Genomic DNA, 19,092 nt, shown 5'->3' with positions numbered 1-19,092 from the left:
TCCAGAATGTCAATCAGTAGGTGATACTGGATGAGAAACTCTCTCCTAGGCACACAGAAGACTGGAAGGGGCTGAACAGACTGTGCTCTGGCACCACGAGATGCAGAGCCAACCTTAAGAAATGGGGCCACAAAGTGGACTCCACGACATGTGAGTGTGGAGAATAGCAAACCACTGACCACTTACTACAATGCAACCTCAGCCCTGCCACATGTACAATGGAGGACCTTTTTACAGTGACACCACTTGAAGTGGCCAGATACTGGTCAAAGGGCATTTAGTATAATACCAAGTTTCTAATTTTGTTTGTGGTTTTTTATACATTATAATTGTATTCTACATTCGCTTCTGACACGATAAATAGCGGCTAACATGGAGCATGGCTGCATCAAGTCTATGGTGTAGTACAGGCCTGGGCAAACTTGGACCCTCCAGGTGTTTTGGACTTCAACTCCCACAATTCCGGCCTAGTGTAGAAGTAGAGGTTCGTGCCATTTCTCCATCTGAATCCCTGGGCATCATTGTAAATAGAGCCTTCCCAACATAAACACAATCCCAGTCCTAAAATGGAGAATGGACGGGGGAGATTAAAAATGGTCAAAACAACGACATTGTCATCTTTTACAAGGCACCATTTCCTACTTTTCGAAACTCCCCTTGGAAGAGATGAAAGGACCACTTCCCTGGCCACTTTCTATGGGGGACCGGAAGTTACTCGGTCTAGGCAGCAGGCCGGTCAGGTTTCCTGTAGGACCGGAAGTCGTTCACGCAATCCTCATTGTTGTCGTCAGATGCATGGCGGAAGTTGCTGCGAAGTAGTTTCCTGAACTCGCCGGGTTGGAGCTGGAGCCTCAGCGGGAGCTCCGCCGCGCCTGGTAGGGGCCCTTCTTCCTCACTTTGCCTTTTCTCCGCCCTCTCCATCCCTTAGACACGGTGGCCAGGGATTCTCAAACCCGGTCCGCCAGGGTTTTTGGATTTTGGCGCCCAGAATCTCCAGCCATTGGGCGCAGTACCTGAGGCAGGACTAAAGTTTGGGAATCATTGCGTGACTTCGTTTCAACCTGTTTCTCTTTCTTCTCTTGTCGTTTGTGTGTATGTTTTAATACCAGCTTGACAAACGTTGTTGTTGTTGTTGTGGTGGTGGTGGTGTGCCTTCAAGTTGTGTCCGATCGAAAACGAACTTGTCACATGGTTTTCTTGGCAAGATGGGTTCCGGAGGGATTTGCCCTTGCCTTCCTCTGAGGCTGAGACAGAGTGACTTTCCCAAAGTCTTGTCGAAGGCTTTCATGGCCGGGATCACAGGGTTGTTGTATGTCTTTCGGACTGTGTGGCCATGTTCCAGAAGTATTCTCCTGACGTTTCGCCCACATCTATGGCAGGCATCCTCAGAGGTTGTGAGGAATGAATTGCAACAAGACAAGAGTTCTTTCTCCCAATCTGGTCTTTCCATAGATATATAAACCCTACTTGCCTAGTTTTCAACAGATCTCACAAACTCTGATGATGCCTGCCATAGATGTGGTTGAAACGTCAGGAGAGAATACTTCTGGAGCTTGGCCATACAGCCCGAAAGACATACAACAACCCTTTCTCAAGGTCATCCAGTGGTGTTTTTTTTCTTATAGCAGAGCAAGGATTCAAACCTTGAGTTGCTATGAGTTTTCCAGGCTGTATGGCCATGCTCCAGAAGCCTTTTCTCCTGACATTTCACCCACATCTATGGCAGGCATCCTCAGAGTTTGTGAGATCTGTTGAAAACTAGGCAAGTGGGGTTTATATATCTATGGAAAGACCAGATTGGGAGAAAGAACTCTTGTCTTGTTGCAATTGATCGCCTTGATTAGCATTTAATGGCCTAACAGATTCAAAGCCTTGCTGCTGAGGGAATCCTTTGTTAGGAGGTATTAGCTAGCCCTGATTGTTTCTTGTCTGGATTTCCCCCGTTTTCTGAATGTTGTTCTTCATTTACTGTCCTTATTTCAGAGTTTTTTAAATACTGTTAGCTAGATTTTGTTCATTTTCATGGTTTCCTCTTTTCTGTTGAAATTGTCCACATGCTTGTGGATTTCAATGGCTTCCCTCTGTAGACTTTCCACAGATATATAAACCCCACCTGCCTAGTTTCCAACAGACCTCACAACCTCTGATGATGCCTGCCAAGGAGAGAATGCTTTTGGAACATGGCCATACAGTCCAGAAAACTCACAGCAGCCCAGTGATTCCGGCCATGAAAGCCTTTGACAACACATTTAGACTTTGGTTCCCAGTATCGCAATCTAGGGCACAAATCACTACCGTGGCCCTGCCTACATTGACCATTTAAGGCGGTTAGAAAACTAGCTTCAACTGCAGTGGTCCCACAAAATTACACAATAGAAATCCCTTAATGTGTGCCAGTGCTCTGCAATTTGAGTAATCAACATCCAGGGTGCAGTCTGGTTCCAGGATTTCCTGTGTTATCATTTGTGCAGCGAAACCACTTTCTTTAATGCCATCTTGAAACTACAGTAAATTGTCTGTGTAGATGGGGCCTATGTCATAGAAGCATTCAGTTGGAAGAGACCCCAGTAGCCATTTAGTCCAACCCCAATTTTTAAAAAGCCCGCCCAATTACAGCTGGTAGTAGGGTGGAGACAGTTTCACCATTTTATTTTATTTTTTGGTAAATGTTTTAAAAAACCACAAGGGTCATCCAGTCCAATTTCCTGTCATTCAGGAATACACAGTCAAAGCACCCCCAACAGATGGTCATCCAGCCTCTGTTTAAAAACCTCCAGAGAAGGCAACTCCACTATACTCTGAGCCACAGTATTCTACTGTAGAATAGCTTTTAACATGTTTAGTTAGAACCTCTTTTCCTGTAATTTGAACCCATTACTCTGTGTCCTAGTCTCAGAGCAGTAGTAAATAAGCTTGCCCCCTCTTCACTGTTATATCTTTTTAGATATTTGAACATCATGCCCCCCTCTCAACCTTCCCTTCTGCAGGCTAAACATTCCTAGCTCTTTAAGCCGTTCCTCATAGGGCTTGATTTTGAAACCTGTGATCATTTTGGTCTCCCTTCTCTGGACACATTCCAGCTTATCAACATCCTTGAATTGTGGTGCCCAGAACTGGACACAGCATTTCAGGTGAGGACAGGTCTTTGTTCAAAGGCAGGAGGGAAAGGAATCCCTTCTCATGGCAGCCTTTTATCTCTTGCCTTAGTCTTATGAGAAGGAGTTATGTTGGAATTAAAACACAGCAACATAATTTTTGTTATTTTGGCCAAAGTAATCACAGTCTCTGAGATTATGCTGCTAGCAGATTTAGACATAGACTTTAATCCAGTGTTAAAAATTCACTTTAATAGTGTATTTTCAGAAACAGTGAAATATTCCAGGGTGCTACTGTCATGAAAACCATAGCACCATCTTAAGTGCAGTAATGCATAATGGATATGACTGTTGTACATAACTAATGCATGTACTGGAATTACTATTATCTTATTGTATAAATGATATTTCATATAACCTTCATGAGTTTTTGTGGCATTTTGAGTGATTAAAGCCCAGAGTTAAAAAGCATTTCATTAATTCAAGTGGAAACTATCTTTGATCCATTTTAATGTGTTCCCCAAGCGTTCATTTTTTTCCAGCAGAAAAATTGAAAATTATCCTTGCAAACAGGAAAATCTGCCCCCCCCCCCCCACACACACACACACACACCTTCACAGTTCTACTCTATTATAGAACTGAGTTTTATTTGCCAGTACATTCAGCTTCAGTATATAGAGAGGAGGTAATTTGTTGACTCTTGAATCAGATAGGAAACATTTTTGGACCAGTCATGTCAATTAAAGTATACACTGTGTTGCACAATTTGAAGAGTTTACGTATTATGTTCTTAGGGCACATATTTTCTATTAAAGTTTTAACTATGTTAATGTCAGGTGTCATGCTGGGTGAATATGTTCAAATATAATGTATTTGCTTCTGGTAGCTTTCTTGTAAGAAGCTGTGAATTAAGAAGAGAACAGAAGAAATGGCAGAAATGCAGATGGATCAAGACTTAGCCCAGCGACTCTTCTTTGAGGGTGCCACTGTTGTCATTTTAAATGTTCCTGAGGGAACAGAGTTTGGTATTGACTACAACAGTTGGCAAGTGGGCCCCAAGTTCCGTGGAGTGAAGATGATACCTCCAGGTATTCATTTCATTCACTATAGCTCTGTTGATCAAAACAATAAGAAAGAAAGTGGTCCTCGCACTGGCTTCTTCTTGAACTTGCAGCAGCGTGATCTACGAGTGCTACGTTGGGACCGAGTAAAAGAAGAGGTGGATCTCACCCCAGCGTCTGAAAATGAAACTGAAGCAATGAGAGACAATCTCCAGGAGATGGACCAATTTCTGGGTCCTTACCCATATAAAACTCTAAAAAAGTGGATCTCCCTCACAAATTTAATTACTGAAGATGTGATGCAGAAGCTGCAGCCAGAAAGTGGACAAATATGTGCTTTTTCAGAGGTTCTACCTGTTCTGGCTGGAAAGTATACTAAAGACAGGGTAGAACAGAACTTGCCCCGGTATGACACAGAATGCAAAAGTTATGCAGAAGGACTGGCACGGCTGCCCAAAATGCAGGTGAAACCTGGTACAGAGATCAGATTCACAGAAATTCCAAAGCAAATGTACCCTGAAGGGGCGACACCTGAGGAAGTTACCAGGCATAGCATGGACCTAAGCTATGCCTTAGAGACTGTGATCAATAAGCAGTATGCCGGCAATTCCCAGGATGTGCTTGGTGAGTTAAACAAATCTTCATGCTAATTGCTTTTTACAGTGGTTTCAGAATAACTACAATATATATGTCAGTTTTGAATTGATACGTAGCTTCAAGAACCAGGGTGTGTACTTGTTGCAGGTTTATGGACTGGGTAGGCCCCTAAAGACACCTTGAAGCAACACAGTCTGCTCCACACACCTTGTACAAACAATAATTCCCCCTCTATCCTCAGTCATTTGGGCCAATTTCACCTAGTTTCTGCTCCCACCCAGGCCATTTTAGGCTCACAGGAAATCTTTTAACAGCAGGAAGTGATCTGGAAGTCAATGCTGGATCACTTGCTGCTAGAAAAAATCACTCTCCTTTTACTCAAATTCCACCACATGCCTCCTAAAGGACTTTATGAAACAAAGAAGAGTCTGGGGTGCCCTTGGAGCTACAAAATAGGTGAGCACTTTGCAGCCACGCTTTCCCTGTTCTGGAGCCACTTGTTGTTTTGTTCAGTATTGGTATCTGAGCTCTGATATCAATGCATGATCTGTGATTCTTCTTTTAGAGGTAACTTAAGAAGCAGCCCATTAGCTTTGCAATTGCAAATCATATTTCCCTTGTTAAAAGCCTACCTAAGAGCTTCATAAGTTTGGATAAAGTGCTAACTGCGCTGCTTGATTTTGCACATGGGAAAATGTATGGTTTGGAAACATATGGCCCTTACAAAGTTGAAGTACAAGTCCTATAATCCCTCACCATTAACAATAATGGGAAGTTTTATTGGTCTGTAGTCCAACAACATCTGAAGGGCCACATGTTCCCCACACTAGAATATTTAAATGTGTATGCACTGCCGAAATAAAGATATCTCTAAGTGGCTTACAAATAGTGGTAAAACAGGTTAAAAACAGTAAGGCAGCTTAAATAAACTGAAGACATATGAAGCAATATGTCATGTTTCAATCCCTAAACAGCTTTGACCAGGGTTAATTAACGCCATCTACATCCATATGAATCTGGGCCCTAAAATTTATCATGGGCCCAGCTGACATATCCATTAGGCATCTTAGTATGGTAGACAATCATGATAAAGCCTTCTTCATGGTAGTCCCATCCTTATGGAATCATTTATTTGTGAAAGTGCACACAACCCCCTATTTGTAAATTTGCCTTGAAAATGTAGTCATTCTATGCTGTTGTTAACTGATATTTAAAAACCTTTTATACTTTTTATTACTGCTTTGTTGTTGTGCTTAATTTAAGTGTTTCTAAATTAACCATATTTATTGTTTTATGGTGTTATTCTGTCAACACTTTGGGGCTTGGATTCACCTGAAAATGCAATTTAAAATATTTTAAATACAGACAGCAAAGGAATTAAGGAATTCAGACACTTTGCATGTGCAGTATTGGTGACCCCTTGTGGCCAAGCTTTACCATTTCTTTAATAGGGTAAAACAATGTGTCATTCATTGTTCAGTGGAATCTTCATGGATTAAAGAACTAGATAAAACTCTTCTGAAGAAAGGACTGTATATATTTGTCTATAAGTAGAAATAAATGACAAAAAACTTGATCAGTGCTGGAATAGGAATCCAGCGTGAAGACAATAACACAATAGCGAGAAGCTCCTATCTGATTTACTTCTCCCTTATCCAAACCAAAGAAAGAAAGGCAGCCCATTTTGGAGTGGTGATGGCAATTTTTAATAGAGCTTACTGTTAAAACATCTGTCCCTAATAAAAAGAGCCACCACAGTTTCTCTGCAGAGAGCCTTATACAATAAGTCCTTATTAAAAATGACTGCTGCTGTTCTGTTCTGCCTGAAGTGCTGCATTCTTTAGGCTCCTCCACATTGCTGTTAAATGTAGCTTGAGCCAGAAAAAGGGAGGGTTGCCTTTCTTTCTCCAGTTTGAACAAGGGAGGAGTAATAAGGTGGGAGCTTTTTGCCTCTGCTTCTTGTTCTACACTGCTCATATAAAAATACAGTATATGAGAAAAGTAACATGGCCTTTAGTTGTGGTACCAGAACTGAAGCAAAATTGTGAGTTTTTTGTCCCATCCTGCTCCCTCACCTCCCATATATTTTCTTGTTTGAATGTACCCAGGAGAGCTGCAGTTTGCTTTCATCTGTTTCCTGATTGGGAATGTATATGATGCGTTTGAGCACTGGAAAAAGCTCCTGAATCTATTATGCAGATCAGAAGATGCCATTGTGAAGCATCAGGCTTTGTTCGCCGATCTCATTTCTGTGCTCTACCATCAACTCAGTGAAATACCTGCTGACTTCTTCGTAGACATAGTCTCCCAAGACAACTTTTTAACCAGCACTTTACAGGTAAGGGAGATATTTCAGTATTGCATATGTGGAGAGCAGCAGTGTAGATAATTTTTCTAAGAACTCCACACCAGATTAAATTGAGACTAAAAATAAACAGATGCCAAACAGTTAACAGACAGATTTAAAAAGCAAATGCTAAACAACCGCTGCCCCATTAAAACAAAATAATGTTCCTGCCTTGATACAACTATGTTTGTTTCTAATAAGATCAGAGTAATTTCTCTCATTCCCTTTGCTTTTTCATAATTGGCTTTGATAAACTGTATCTTGTGGCATTGTCCTATGTATTTGTATGTCCTTCGACATTATTGGCTGTCATCGGCTGAGAAAGCCACTATGAAATGGCATTGCATATTGTATTTCCTTAAGTATGCAGGCTAGGATTGCAGTTTAAGGTTATCCCTTTCAAGCAGCAGCACTCGGTGCTGAGCCAGTGTTCAAAGGGCCATTTCTTTGAATCAGCAGTATGGAGAGCAGTTATTTTCAGTTTTGGCTATATTGAGGTTTCTTCGTTGATATGGGAAACCTCTTATTAAAACATTGTTGATTTTTATTTGAAGTAGCAGCACATTTAGAAGTACTGGAGGTGGGTAAGCCTTATTTAGCACTGCCATCCCCTGCTGAAGAGCATAGATGTGTGTCAAGAGTCAGACGCCAATTAGCGAACAAAAATAGAGTTTATTCAGCAGATAAGCCAAAAAGTAATGTTAACACAGAAAAAACCTTGAAACACTTCACTATCAGTGCTTCAAGAGCAGTTCAAACAAAAATATAATTCAGCAACACAAGCAGGTAAAAACAAAGCTAAACAAACTTAGTGCAAACTGCACTTTCTGAGTCCAAGCCCTGCCAGCCGGCTCTGTAGTTTTCAAAGGAACAGTTCCCAAAAGAAAACACCAAATTGGTCAGGAAACAAACAAACAAACTAAGAATGCAGTAGACTGCTTCCACAATGTGGATAAAGCCGAAGGCTCCAAAAGGATGGTGAAAAGACGTCGTCCGGAATTCCAAGGTCAGGTCAGGAGATAACAGTGGTGTCCAAAGAGCAAGCCAGGAGTCAAAAGCCGATAGTAGTCATCAATCACAGGGCGAAGGCAGTAGCAAGGTCAAATTCCGATCCAAGGTCTGAAGAGGGTGCAGTCATCCAAAACAGGTCCACGATAAGACACAGCGAGAGCCAAGCTAGGTGATAACAGCAGATTCAAATCATAGTCCAAGTCCAGTCTTCATGGAAACACAGAGATCCCAATGGCGCCTCAGCAACACCTTGCCACACGCAAAGTGCAGTGGCCAAACATTCCCATTTTATTCCCCTTCCTCCTGGGTGACCAAACACTCACACCCAAACACCAGGTGTCCCAAATCTACTCAGAGTCTGAGCTCCACACAGCTAGAGCTCGTGGATCTGGAGTACCTAGCAATTCGTCGGAGTCCCAATCATCCTGCCCACACTTAGCCCCATGAACACTTAAAGAACCATCCTCCCTTCTCCAAGCATCCCAATTGGAATCAACTCCTGCAGAAACCCCAGGTTCAGAAGTATCCATAGACCCCAAATCCCCAGACATCTCCGGTGGTTGTGCCCATTCAGTGCCCACTTCCCCAGCCACCACCTGTTCCTCAGCATCCATCTCCCCATCTGAATCTTCCTCAGAAGATCCCCCATATAGCTCTCTAAGTCGCTTCCTGCGCAACTCCTCCAGTGAACCCTCATCACGAGGGTTTTTTCTTCCTCTTCGAATTCCATCCCCATCAACCATAATCCCCGAAGGCGCAGTCACAACAATGTGCTTCTATATTTTTGGATTACAGTCTTTCACTATATGATATCTCAGTTGTGTCATTTATCTTTGTATAAATATGGGAACATGAAATTATTATGAGTTAGAGTATTTGTGAGGAAAAATAGAATCTCTGGTCGTCATACAACTCTCTGCTAAATATTGCAATGGGAGTAGGAAGCAATAATTTGAATCCAGGAGCCAAAGTATACAATATTTCCAGAGTTGTTTTGCAAATGGTTATAATTCCATTAAGTGTACAAATAGTGATGAAAGCAAGTCTTGTGGAAAGACATCAGATTGAAAGGCAAAGAAGACATACATATTCTTGGTTTTTATGGCTGCTGATTTCTACAACTAGAGGAAACTCAGTGCAGTACAATAAGAAATACTTCAGAATAAACTATAGCAGTGGAGGGACAGGCCACATCTCATTCATCACTATTATATGTCCAGTCACTCTGTATATGTAAAATTTTAACATTTATTATGTTTGACTAGTTATTAGTTTCCCTTTCAATACATTTTTCCCCAGCCGTCCTGATTATGTTAATAGTCTGGATGGCTCTGATCTAAGTAAGTGAATAAAACCTCAAGTCTGAGGCGTCTCTTTTTCATGCCTGCCTTGCCTTTACTTAAACATCTCCAGTGAAGGAGATATGCACAGCTGCCTTGATCAGCTTAATTTCAGTCTTTGCTTTTCTGGTTTAGTCCTGACATAGGCCTTTTAGTCATGGGTATCAGACTGTTGCTCACTGCAAAAATAAAATAAGGCATAAGTTACTATTTCATAGGCACGTGCTGCCTTTTTTATGTCCCAGTCATATGTTGATGGATAAGCAAACTTCAAATAATGTTGGGATGTACGTAGTTTAATATAAAAGGCCAGAGGCATTTTATATGCATCCCAATGACTGTTTTCCAATCAGCATTCCTTTGTGGGTCAATCAGACCTGCTCCAGAGAGAGTGTAGACATTCAAGACCATCCTTTGAGAAGAGCAGGGACTGAGATGGGAAAGGAAATCAAATGGGAATTTATGCTTAGAAAATTGAGTGTGACCTTTTGAATCCTAGCCACAGAATTCAGCTGCTTCCTGTTTGTCATTCTGGACACAACAGTCCTGTTGACAACAATCATGTCAACAAATCCAGTCAGGCTATGTAATAATTATAGATTGTTCATCTTCAGTACTGCAATGAAGCAGAAGTGGTGCAATTTTTCACCAGACAACTAGAGGAAGCATCTCTTAGCTGCTTTATGACAAATATAAACAAGAGTTGTCGACAGCAGGTGGCAGTTGATAATGCTACAGCCATTTTACAGCTAAAATTGTATCTGTTTATCTGAAAGACCTAAAAAAATGTTAGCTTGTTTTTTGTGAAGACTTGGTTAAAGCTGTTAAAAAAAAGACTACATCTTCAAATCTGTATGGCTATCTTGGTCATTTTAAACCCAGCAAATGCTTCTAACAAAACACTGCTGTTTCCAAAACAGGGCAGTATAGTGCCACTATAATCTAGTTTTAGATCCCTACTCACTGGGTGACCCCAACCATTTACCATTTTGTAGCATATCCTGGCTTGCAGTGCTTCTGTGCCAACAAAATAGGATAAATCCTACATAAAGTATTCTGCAACATGGGGAAGATCTCTTCATGAGCAGGATGTGGCAGATTGGTCTTGTACTATTTTTGAATACACATTGTTGCTACACAATCATTGTGATCTTAATCTGCTTCCTTCAGTATATAAATGGATTTTAATCTTGGACATGCTTAAAATTTTATATAATGTGATTTTATTTTGCAATGTTTTATATGAATTGTTGTTTTGTAGATTGTTTTATATGAATTGTTGCTTTTACATTGTTTTTAGGCATTGAATTTTTGCCTATTTATTGTAAGCCGCTTTGAGTCACCTCAGGGAGAAAGGCGGGGTAAAAGTGATGTAAATAAATAAATAAATAAATGCCACTGAGCTGTGATGATGACATAGGGCACCTAATGTAGGAATACACCTTTTCTCCCTAGGTTTTAGTATTGTTAAAGACTGAAAGATGTGATTCTTACATTAAGAAAAAGTCTATGATTTTCAAAATAAAGTTTTCATAGAACATTCCAAAAGTCTTCATTCCACTTACTGCACACACACTTTATTTCTCTCCTAGCATTGTCAGAAGGCAGTGTTAAAGGTGTATTTGGCAAAGTGAAAGTTTAAAAATGGCTGTACTTCAGACTGTATCCCTCACCTCTCTGATTTGCCCTTTTGAAACCATCTCCCACCATGAGGGGCAGGTATATCATTTTGTATTCTTGCAGGAATTATAAAACATTAAGAAAAGCTTTTAGGACTTAACATTTTTATTGATAAGGTTGCTTTAGTTTTGTCTGAAAGCATTTTGTGCCAGGAAATTTGAAATTCTGTCCAAAGAATGCTGGTAGTTACGCTGTTACCGGATTAGAGACTAAATAATGCAAGCTTGTACACATGCATGAACATAGAGTGGCCTGTTTGCAGAAGAAGTAGAGTGAATGACAGATAAAAGTTAAATATTATGTAAGGCATTGCAGATTAGGATGGCAGGAATAACTACATGCCCATTTCAGCTCAACAGGACTGTAAAAAAAAAGCCTGTGAGAAAGGAGCACATTAAATAGAACAGCATTGAAATTTCAAACATTTCATAGGTACTGCACATTTTAACACACATTCTTATCTACCAAAGGTAAAAGCATTTTTATTACAAAATATTTTGAATTGAACACTATTTTATTTATTTGTTGCATTAATGCCCAGAATGTGTTCCAAACACTGAATTCTTCACATGCAGGAATTTTTGACCCTGCCCAATTGCCAGAAAGAAAAGAAAAGATACTTTTTTCAACATCAGTTTCCTAGATAACTTACTGTGCTGGTGAAGTACGTGAAAGTTATAATTTTGATTTTTCTGGTGCTAGCATTGCTTTATAAAGTAAACATTTAATAGAAACAAGAATCGCACAGTATGATGAACAAGCAAATGACTGTCAAGTACAATACAATGAATCACGTTTAACGTTTAATTGTTTCTCTATATCTGTAGACTTTTAATCCAAATGTTTGTATTTGCATATTTTTACCTTATGTATTACATCTTTTTTTTTCTATCTTTAAAAAAATGTGCTTTTGGCCATAGGTCAAAAGAACCATAACCAGAAAAACAAGCTTGTGTGAAAAATTAATAAGTTTGTGTGCGACACAATAAAAATCCAATGCAGAATTACCAAGTTTAAATAATTAATCAGCTCTATTAATAACCAGTTCGATTTACGTAATAAACTGTTGCCAAATTCAGGCTGTTAAAAAATATAATTCCACACCAGTCATCTACACGAGACACTTTTATTGTTTTATTAATAACATGTTTTATTTTTTCTAGGTGTTTTTCTCTTATATCTGTATCCCAACTGTTGACAGGACTCTGAGAAAGAAGGCAGAGCGCTTTAAAGCTCATCTAACCAAGAAATTCAAGTGGGACTTTGAGGCTGAGCCAGACGACTGCGCCCCTGTAGTAGTAGAACTACCAGAGGGAGCTCTTGTGGGTTGAATGGCAATAATCCCCTGCCTGGTGGTTTTTAAATCTTTTAAAATCTTTTACTTCCTTGGATCATCACTTAGTGAAAACTTAGCACATCCAATTCATCAATCCTACATGGAGCCAGAAATAATAATAAAAAAATCCTTCTTGCAGGAAATAGATACTCTAGGAAACAAAGTTTAGACTACATCTAGATCTTCCACAAAATTGAGTCAAATTATCCAAAAGTGTTTTCTAAGTACTCAAATGAGAGTGTGTTATCATATATACTTACCTGGGAAGAAGTCCCAATTAGCAGCATGAAATTACTGCTTCATATTTCACAAATATATAGGATTGTACAATGTGGCTCCTAAAGATGCATAGGGGATACTCTCCCATTTGCTGGAGAATTTTATTTGAGACATTGGGGCTTTTAAAAATTATTGTATTTTGTGTCATGCTGTATAAATTGAGCAGTCATAATTTTGAATCGTCTCGTACTCAGAACACTGAACAGCAGCTTCTAGAAGATGCCTGAATAGAGAGATAATCCAAATGAGGTTACACCACTTCCTTCACATATACATACAATTCAGCATCGTCACTCATTATAAATTTCAAGGTTTTGCTTTTATTCAAAGCATTTTCTTTTACCAGATCTTTCCTGGTAGAACTTTTAACATGTCCGCTCAGTGGACTGGAATTCTTCTTACATTTATACCAGACCTCTGTCTAGCTTAATGGATAACACCTCTGCCTTTTTCCAGAATAGCTGAAATCTCCATGGGACACAGATGTGAAGCAAAGGGGGAAATCCTATCTATTCAGTAGCAATATCCTGCCTATAAATTGTTACTAAAAAGCTGTATTAAATGTTTTCATTTCTTTTTCCTTGCATTCTCTGTCAGGGTAAACAGTGATTTTCTGTTATAACTGCAGAGCAATGAAAATGCTATAAAATAGCCTGCAGCAAGCTCACTGGCTGTTATCTTCTAGTGCTTTATCTGGGGTACAGGACGCTGCTGAATTTTTCAAACAAGAAACCCTACTGTGTAGGGATTTAGCTGTTAGTCCTTTTTTATTCCTTTTCAGGCTGTTAGGCTTCTTCAAATGTTGGTTTGTGTATCTAACAAGATAACCTGTATGTCAGTCTTCAGCACACAATAAATCTTCCTGTATTAGGTTTTCTTACAAAATGTCCCTAAAGTCTTTTATAAGTGATTTTTTAAATGTGTCTGCTTGATTTTTGTTGGCACTGTTGCAAGGGGAATGAAATGCTGTCTATCATGCTTTTCATCTTTAAAGTAAAGTGTCTGACTCATACTCAATGTTAACTGGTGTTCAAGTGCTATACTTATACACGTTCCCATTAATCATTGGTTCTGTCCTTTTTTAAATGCAGAACTAGTAAAAAAAACAGAAGTCAGGCCTAATGTTAGTTGAGATGACCTGTTTTTACAGTATTAAAAGCTTCACCATTGTTTAATATTATGTATGCAGGCCTGCTGTCCTCTTTCGTTCAGCAATTGTATTGAAAGCATTATCTTTCAGTTTCCATACTAATTGTAGCTTTCCATTGTGGTCAAACTAGGACAAACTAGCTTAATTTTCGCATAGTTTGTGCAAACAGGCCAAGATTGAAAATCCCAGTTTGTTTAGAGAAAACCGCCTGCAGATTGTTTTCACTTTGAACACCACAACAAACTGGCTAGTTGGAAATAAAAGTGGATACTTCTGCTCTTATGTCGAAATAGGAGGAGATTGGAGATTTATAATATTCTGTTACTGCCAACAAATAGAAGGGAAAGATATTTCATGCACTGGAAGCTGAAAACAGAAGGAAAGGGGGAAGACTGAATTACAGATGGATTGATTCAATAAATGAGGTTGTGTCAGGGTTGTTATTCACTCTTGGAGGTCTCTCATTCTTAGAGTCACTATAAATTGAAGCCAACAGCACATAACAGCAATAAAATTCAGAATGTTAAAACAAATACTATAGTACGTTCCATATTATTTGTGCATATGTCTGTTAGTCATGATACTGGATATGAAGAAAAAGGATTTGTTCTCATGCCAGGCTCCCAAAATCCATTTTCTGTTTCTTCTGTCAAATGTTTGGGATTGTACATCTTCAGTTTCATCACTCCATAAAGTCCGATTTCTTAATCTTTTTTTCAAATTTATTCCCATCTTGGTGTTTGATAGAGTGCTACTTTGGTGTTTTTAAGTACAGTGCCTGCGAAAACTTCACAACGGTAGATGAACTTATGGTTTATTGCATAGGAGTGTTGTGAGGCTTAGGTGTAAATACCCTCCTTGTGTTGTGCTGTGTTCATTTGCTTGAGTCCTGAACACATGAGGCAGTGGAAGATCTGTGATCATGCACCTTATCTTGACTTAAAACATTCGTACTTAGCAACTGCTGGGAGGACTAATCAAAGAGGTGGAAATGGTTTCATGAGCCATCAAATCTAACTCTACTCAATGCAATATCTCCATCAGGTAGTCATCCAGCCTCTTTTTGAAGACAACCAGAGAAGAAGACCCTATCACCTCTCTAGACAATTTGTTCCATTGCTGAACTCCTCTCATTGTCTATAAGTTCCTCTTGTTATATTACTGGTAATTCAGTGGAGCTACTCTAGTGGAGACTAACAATTGGATCTACAATGCTATAGAATGCTAGAGATATTGATCTATTTTTGTGTAGATTCTGAGAGAAAACGTGACTGAGGGATTAAAACATCCATTCCCATACAAAAGAGTTAAAACACATCAATAAAAAGTGCAGCACCAATCTTTAAAAGCCTCTTTCTCTGTACGCAATCAGTTGTCAAAAGCCTATATGCATAAAGGTCTTTCCTTTCTTGTATTCTGTTTTTATTTGGATATATGAAATATTTATCATCCACCCATATAGCTTTTTATGAATTATTTTAATGAATCAATAAGCACACAAAGCTAATTCAGGACCATGCATTCTATTAAAACACAGCATACTTTATCCTTGATTAATTTTAATGCAGTGTGTAAGCCTCTTACCTGAGCCATTGTTGATCCTTGTTCATTTCTGTTTTATTTGCTAATTGCCACTTGCCTTTTTAGGCTTTACAATAATTAAAGCTAGCATTTGCTCTTTCCTATTTATCTGTTTTAATTTAGCTAAAATACCATACCTGCTGGAACATCCCAGTAGTTTAGACAAAAACAGCATTTGACGTATTTTAAGTCTGTGTTTATAGGCCTTCCTTAAGGATTAGTAAATGAGTTACATGCAATATTCTAAATGGGATACAGTGGTCTATACAGTAAAATGGTAAATGTTAAAATTCCTACTGAGTAACTTGGCCTTCTCTGTTGCTTACTCCTCTTCGTGTCCCTACAGGAGCCTGGATGATTAACTTGCACGAATGGTTTTGCATAAATATAAGCTGCAAAGACTGGCACCAGGGCTCAGGAGTTTGCAGAAATAGGTCGCCCCACAGAGGCATTGCTATTCAGGTGCCAGGACTGAGCACGCTGACTTCCCAGTGGAGCTTATCTCCAGTTTCCAGTGGCATTCATCAACTTCAGCTTGAAGGTCTTTGTGCTCCCCTGGGGGTGGGGAACAAAGAGGCAGTGCTCGCATGTGTCACGGAATCTTTGCATGTTGAGTTGGCAAGTGACATCTCTGAAATTTCTCTAGGCAAGAAGGTGGATCAGGGGCGACTCGAATGGAGGGTTAATTTATAAGCAGAGGGAAATTTTCCTCCAAATGTGACAGCTGCTTTAATAGGCCATTCAGCTACACACACACACAATTAAAACATAATTTCCCAGCCATTATTTTAAACACCTCATAAGCAGGCATTCCTGGAATATGGGAAATCTTTCAGAATCTCCATCAGGAAAGCTAACATCCCCTGACATCAGCCTAAGGGTTTTACATTCACGTTAATGAAATTCAAAGTTTTATATTCAAATTTATAAAGTTCATATATAACTTGGTTTAAAATCTAGCTTCTGAATATGTACCCCACAAGTCCTGATCTGTGTCATTTTACAATTTCTCTGGGTTTCCCTAGAGGTCGGCAAACTAGAGTGCTTTGAATTTCCTTGTGGAGAGAAAAAGCTGGGTATAAATAAACATAACAACAATAACAACAACAACCATCAAGGACATAGGCATAAAGTACATCCCCAGTTTGATGTTTGGGGTAATTATACTAAAGGCCCTTCCCAACTGACATCTCTGTTGTACCATCTAGTCTCTTTAGGATTAACTCAAATAATTGTTGCATGATGTTGCCAAGACTCTTGTCCAAAGTTTTGCTGAAAATAGCCTGCAAAATAGATTAACCATATAGGTCTGGAGATGATGAAAGCTTCATTATGTCAAGAGATGGCTTCATTTTGATACCAAGTTAAAATGTGGCTGTTCATACAGGCTTTGGGCATCAAGAGATCATCACTTGATGCTAGTCACTCGAAGTGTGGGCTTTTAATTTTTTTATTCTGTTCATTTGCTCTTTTAATTTAACTCTGTTGATATTGGTTTTACCCTTTTTTACAACCTCTGAATGTATGATAGAGTAGAAATACTGATATGCAAAACCAAGTGAACTCCAGGGAAGAAAAGCAAGAACAGGATTCAACAGCAGACTCCACCGCTAGAGAAGTAAGAGACATAACCATGTTTGTCTGAATCTTGTAACACATTTGAGACTAACGGAAAGAATAAAGTTGATAGCATAAACTTTCATGGATTTAAATTTGTTTCATCAGATACAGAGAACAGAGTGCCTGTTTTTCTTTCTGTTTGTACCAACGACATATATGGTTAAAGAAAAAACACCAATATGGTGGCTAACAAAAGTTAAGTGCTGCATGCACTACAGCTCATGGGAGTATCACTATTTCAGTGTCAGCAGGACTATCCAAGATGCTTTGCTGTTTGGTGTGAATGATTAGATGGTGTCTTCCTCCATCCTAGTCAAACTGTTTGGCTGTTGAATCTCACTTTGGTTCTGGAAATAGACCAACCTTTGTATGAGCCCATGAAGGCATCAGGATATCTTAGCTTGCAGAGAATGCAATGTGGAACATAGACATTGGCACCAGGGCACTTATCTGACTCTGTCTCATGGTAGACTTATATTGAGTGAAATACACATAGTACAAAATATATAATTACAATGGTAATACCTGTATTACAAAGTAGATCCTGACTTAAACAATGTGCGTTCTAAGCATAAACCTTCAACTTGTAGAAACAATATGTTGACCCGAAGAATAGAGCCAGCTGATCAAGGACAGTCCTTCCTTTTTATTATCATATCATCATCACTTGCAGCAAGAGGATACTTTCAGCAGTCATCTGGTTCATGATGCCAAAACACTATCAATACCTTATGGAAAATTCAGCAACAGAACATTGCTGGTTACTATGGCAACAGTCACCAATGGACAGGAGCCATGGTCATGGCAGGAATAGACGCATTAATAGCTAAATTCATACACCTCCTCCCTTCCCTTCTAGTGTTTGAACAAGGAATGCTGGACTTGGATGTCTTTATTTCTTGGTATCTTTCTGTCTGCTTGAGTTATAAATTAAAGAGGTAGATGACAGCAGAGTCTACTTCCACCCTAAAACCAATATATAAAAAGAGATTTCATTAAATGAGGATAAGAAAGAGGAAAAATCTATCCATCTTATCTCAAGGCATTTTGATGGTAAGGTTTGTTGTCAAGGTGGTGATTTTTTTTCTCAAGCACAATTCATAAATATGACTGCTCTACAGGAAATTGGGAATATTTGGTATTCCATTTGTGGTTTGACTGCAGCTTCTATCATCCCTACTCATTGTCTATGCTGACTAAGGTGCCATCTATACTGCCATATAAAACACAGATTATCTGCTTTGAACTGGATTATATTGCAGTGTAGACTAATATAATCCAGTTCAAAGCAGGTAATCCAGATTTTATCTGGCAGTGTAGATGGGACCTAAGAGTGATGGGACGTGTAGCCTGAACCTTGTGGAATGCTAGATGTTCCTTATAACTGTTCTGTGGAAAACTGCTACAAATTTGCATAAAGCAATATAATTTACTGATTCTTTCCATAGTCACACATCTTTCTAAAGAAGATTGGAATCCTGGCCTAAGTCTTTCAGGTTTTCTGTGAAAAAATAGAAGACTTTCAGAAAAGATAGGCTGGAGACACAACAATGGATGCACTCTAGTCAGAACTAAAGAGGAATTTAGGTCACAAGATGCATTTGGTTTAAAAAAATATCAGCTTATTTTTGCTATTATGCAAGTAGTTATTTATTAGAGGATGTATCCTATTCAGGGTTGTACAAGCCCTATTGTGTGAACATTAAATGGTTGTTCGAGTAATTGTACTGTATAGGATGTGGTCTGTAGGGTTTTTCCTGGATTAGCTCCCATCAAACCTTGTTGGCAAAGCCAATCACGATTGCTCATGAGAATGGCAGTCCCATAACAGCTGCGGTGTCAAATGGTCTCCCTCCCTGGCATATCAGGAATAGCTTTTCTCTTTTCCTGTAGGACAGATGGTAAGGGAACTCTACTTTTCTTGTGCAGCAAAAAAATTAAATAAAGCTGTTTGGAGCGGCAGTGGGGAGCTGGCTAAACTTTGTTTCTCCCTC

General features: G+C 39.2%; 1 protein-coding gene across 1 annotated transcript; it reads left to right on the top strand.

Moving 5' to 3' along the window:
* Window positions 1–741: 741 nt before the first annotated feature.
* Window positions 742–14,430, top strand: aar2 (AAR2 splicing factor). Its single transcript, XM_008119066.3, has 4 exons — window positions 742–875; window positions 3,983–4,781; window positions 6,863–7,092; window positions 12,296–14,430. The coding sequence occupies exons 2-4, from the start codon at window positions 4,025–4,027 to the stop codon at window positions 12,461–12,463; spliced, it is 1,155 nt and encodes a 384-aa protein (XP_008117273.2). The 5' UTR covers window positions 742–875; window positions 3,983–4,024; the 3' UTR covers window positions 12,464–14,430.
* The last annotated feature ends 4,662 nt before the right edge of the window (window positions 14,431–19,092 follow it).

The sequence above is a fragment of the Anolis carolinensis genome, chromosome 4 (genome assembly GCF_035594765.1).
Source record: "Anolis carolinensis isolate JA03-04 chromosome 4, rAnoCar3.1.pri, whole genome shotgun sequence".
Lineage (NCBI taxonomy): Eukaryota > Metazoa > Chordata > Lepidosauria > Squamata > Dactyloidae > Anolis > Anolis carolinensis.
Note: the sequence above shows the minus strand (reverse complement) of the source record. Positions and strands in the feature narration are given on the sequence as shown.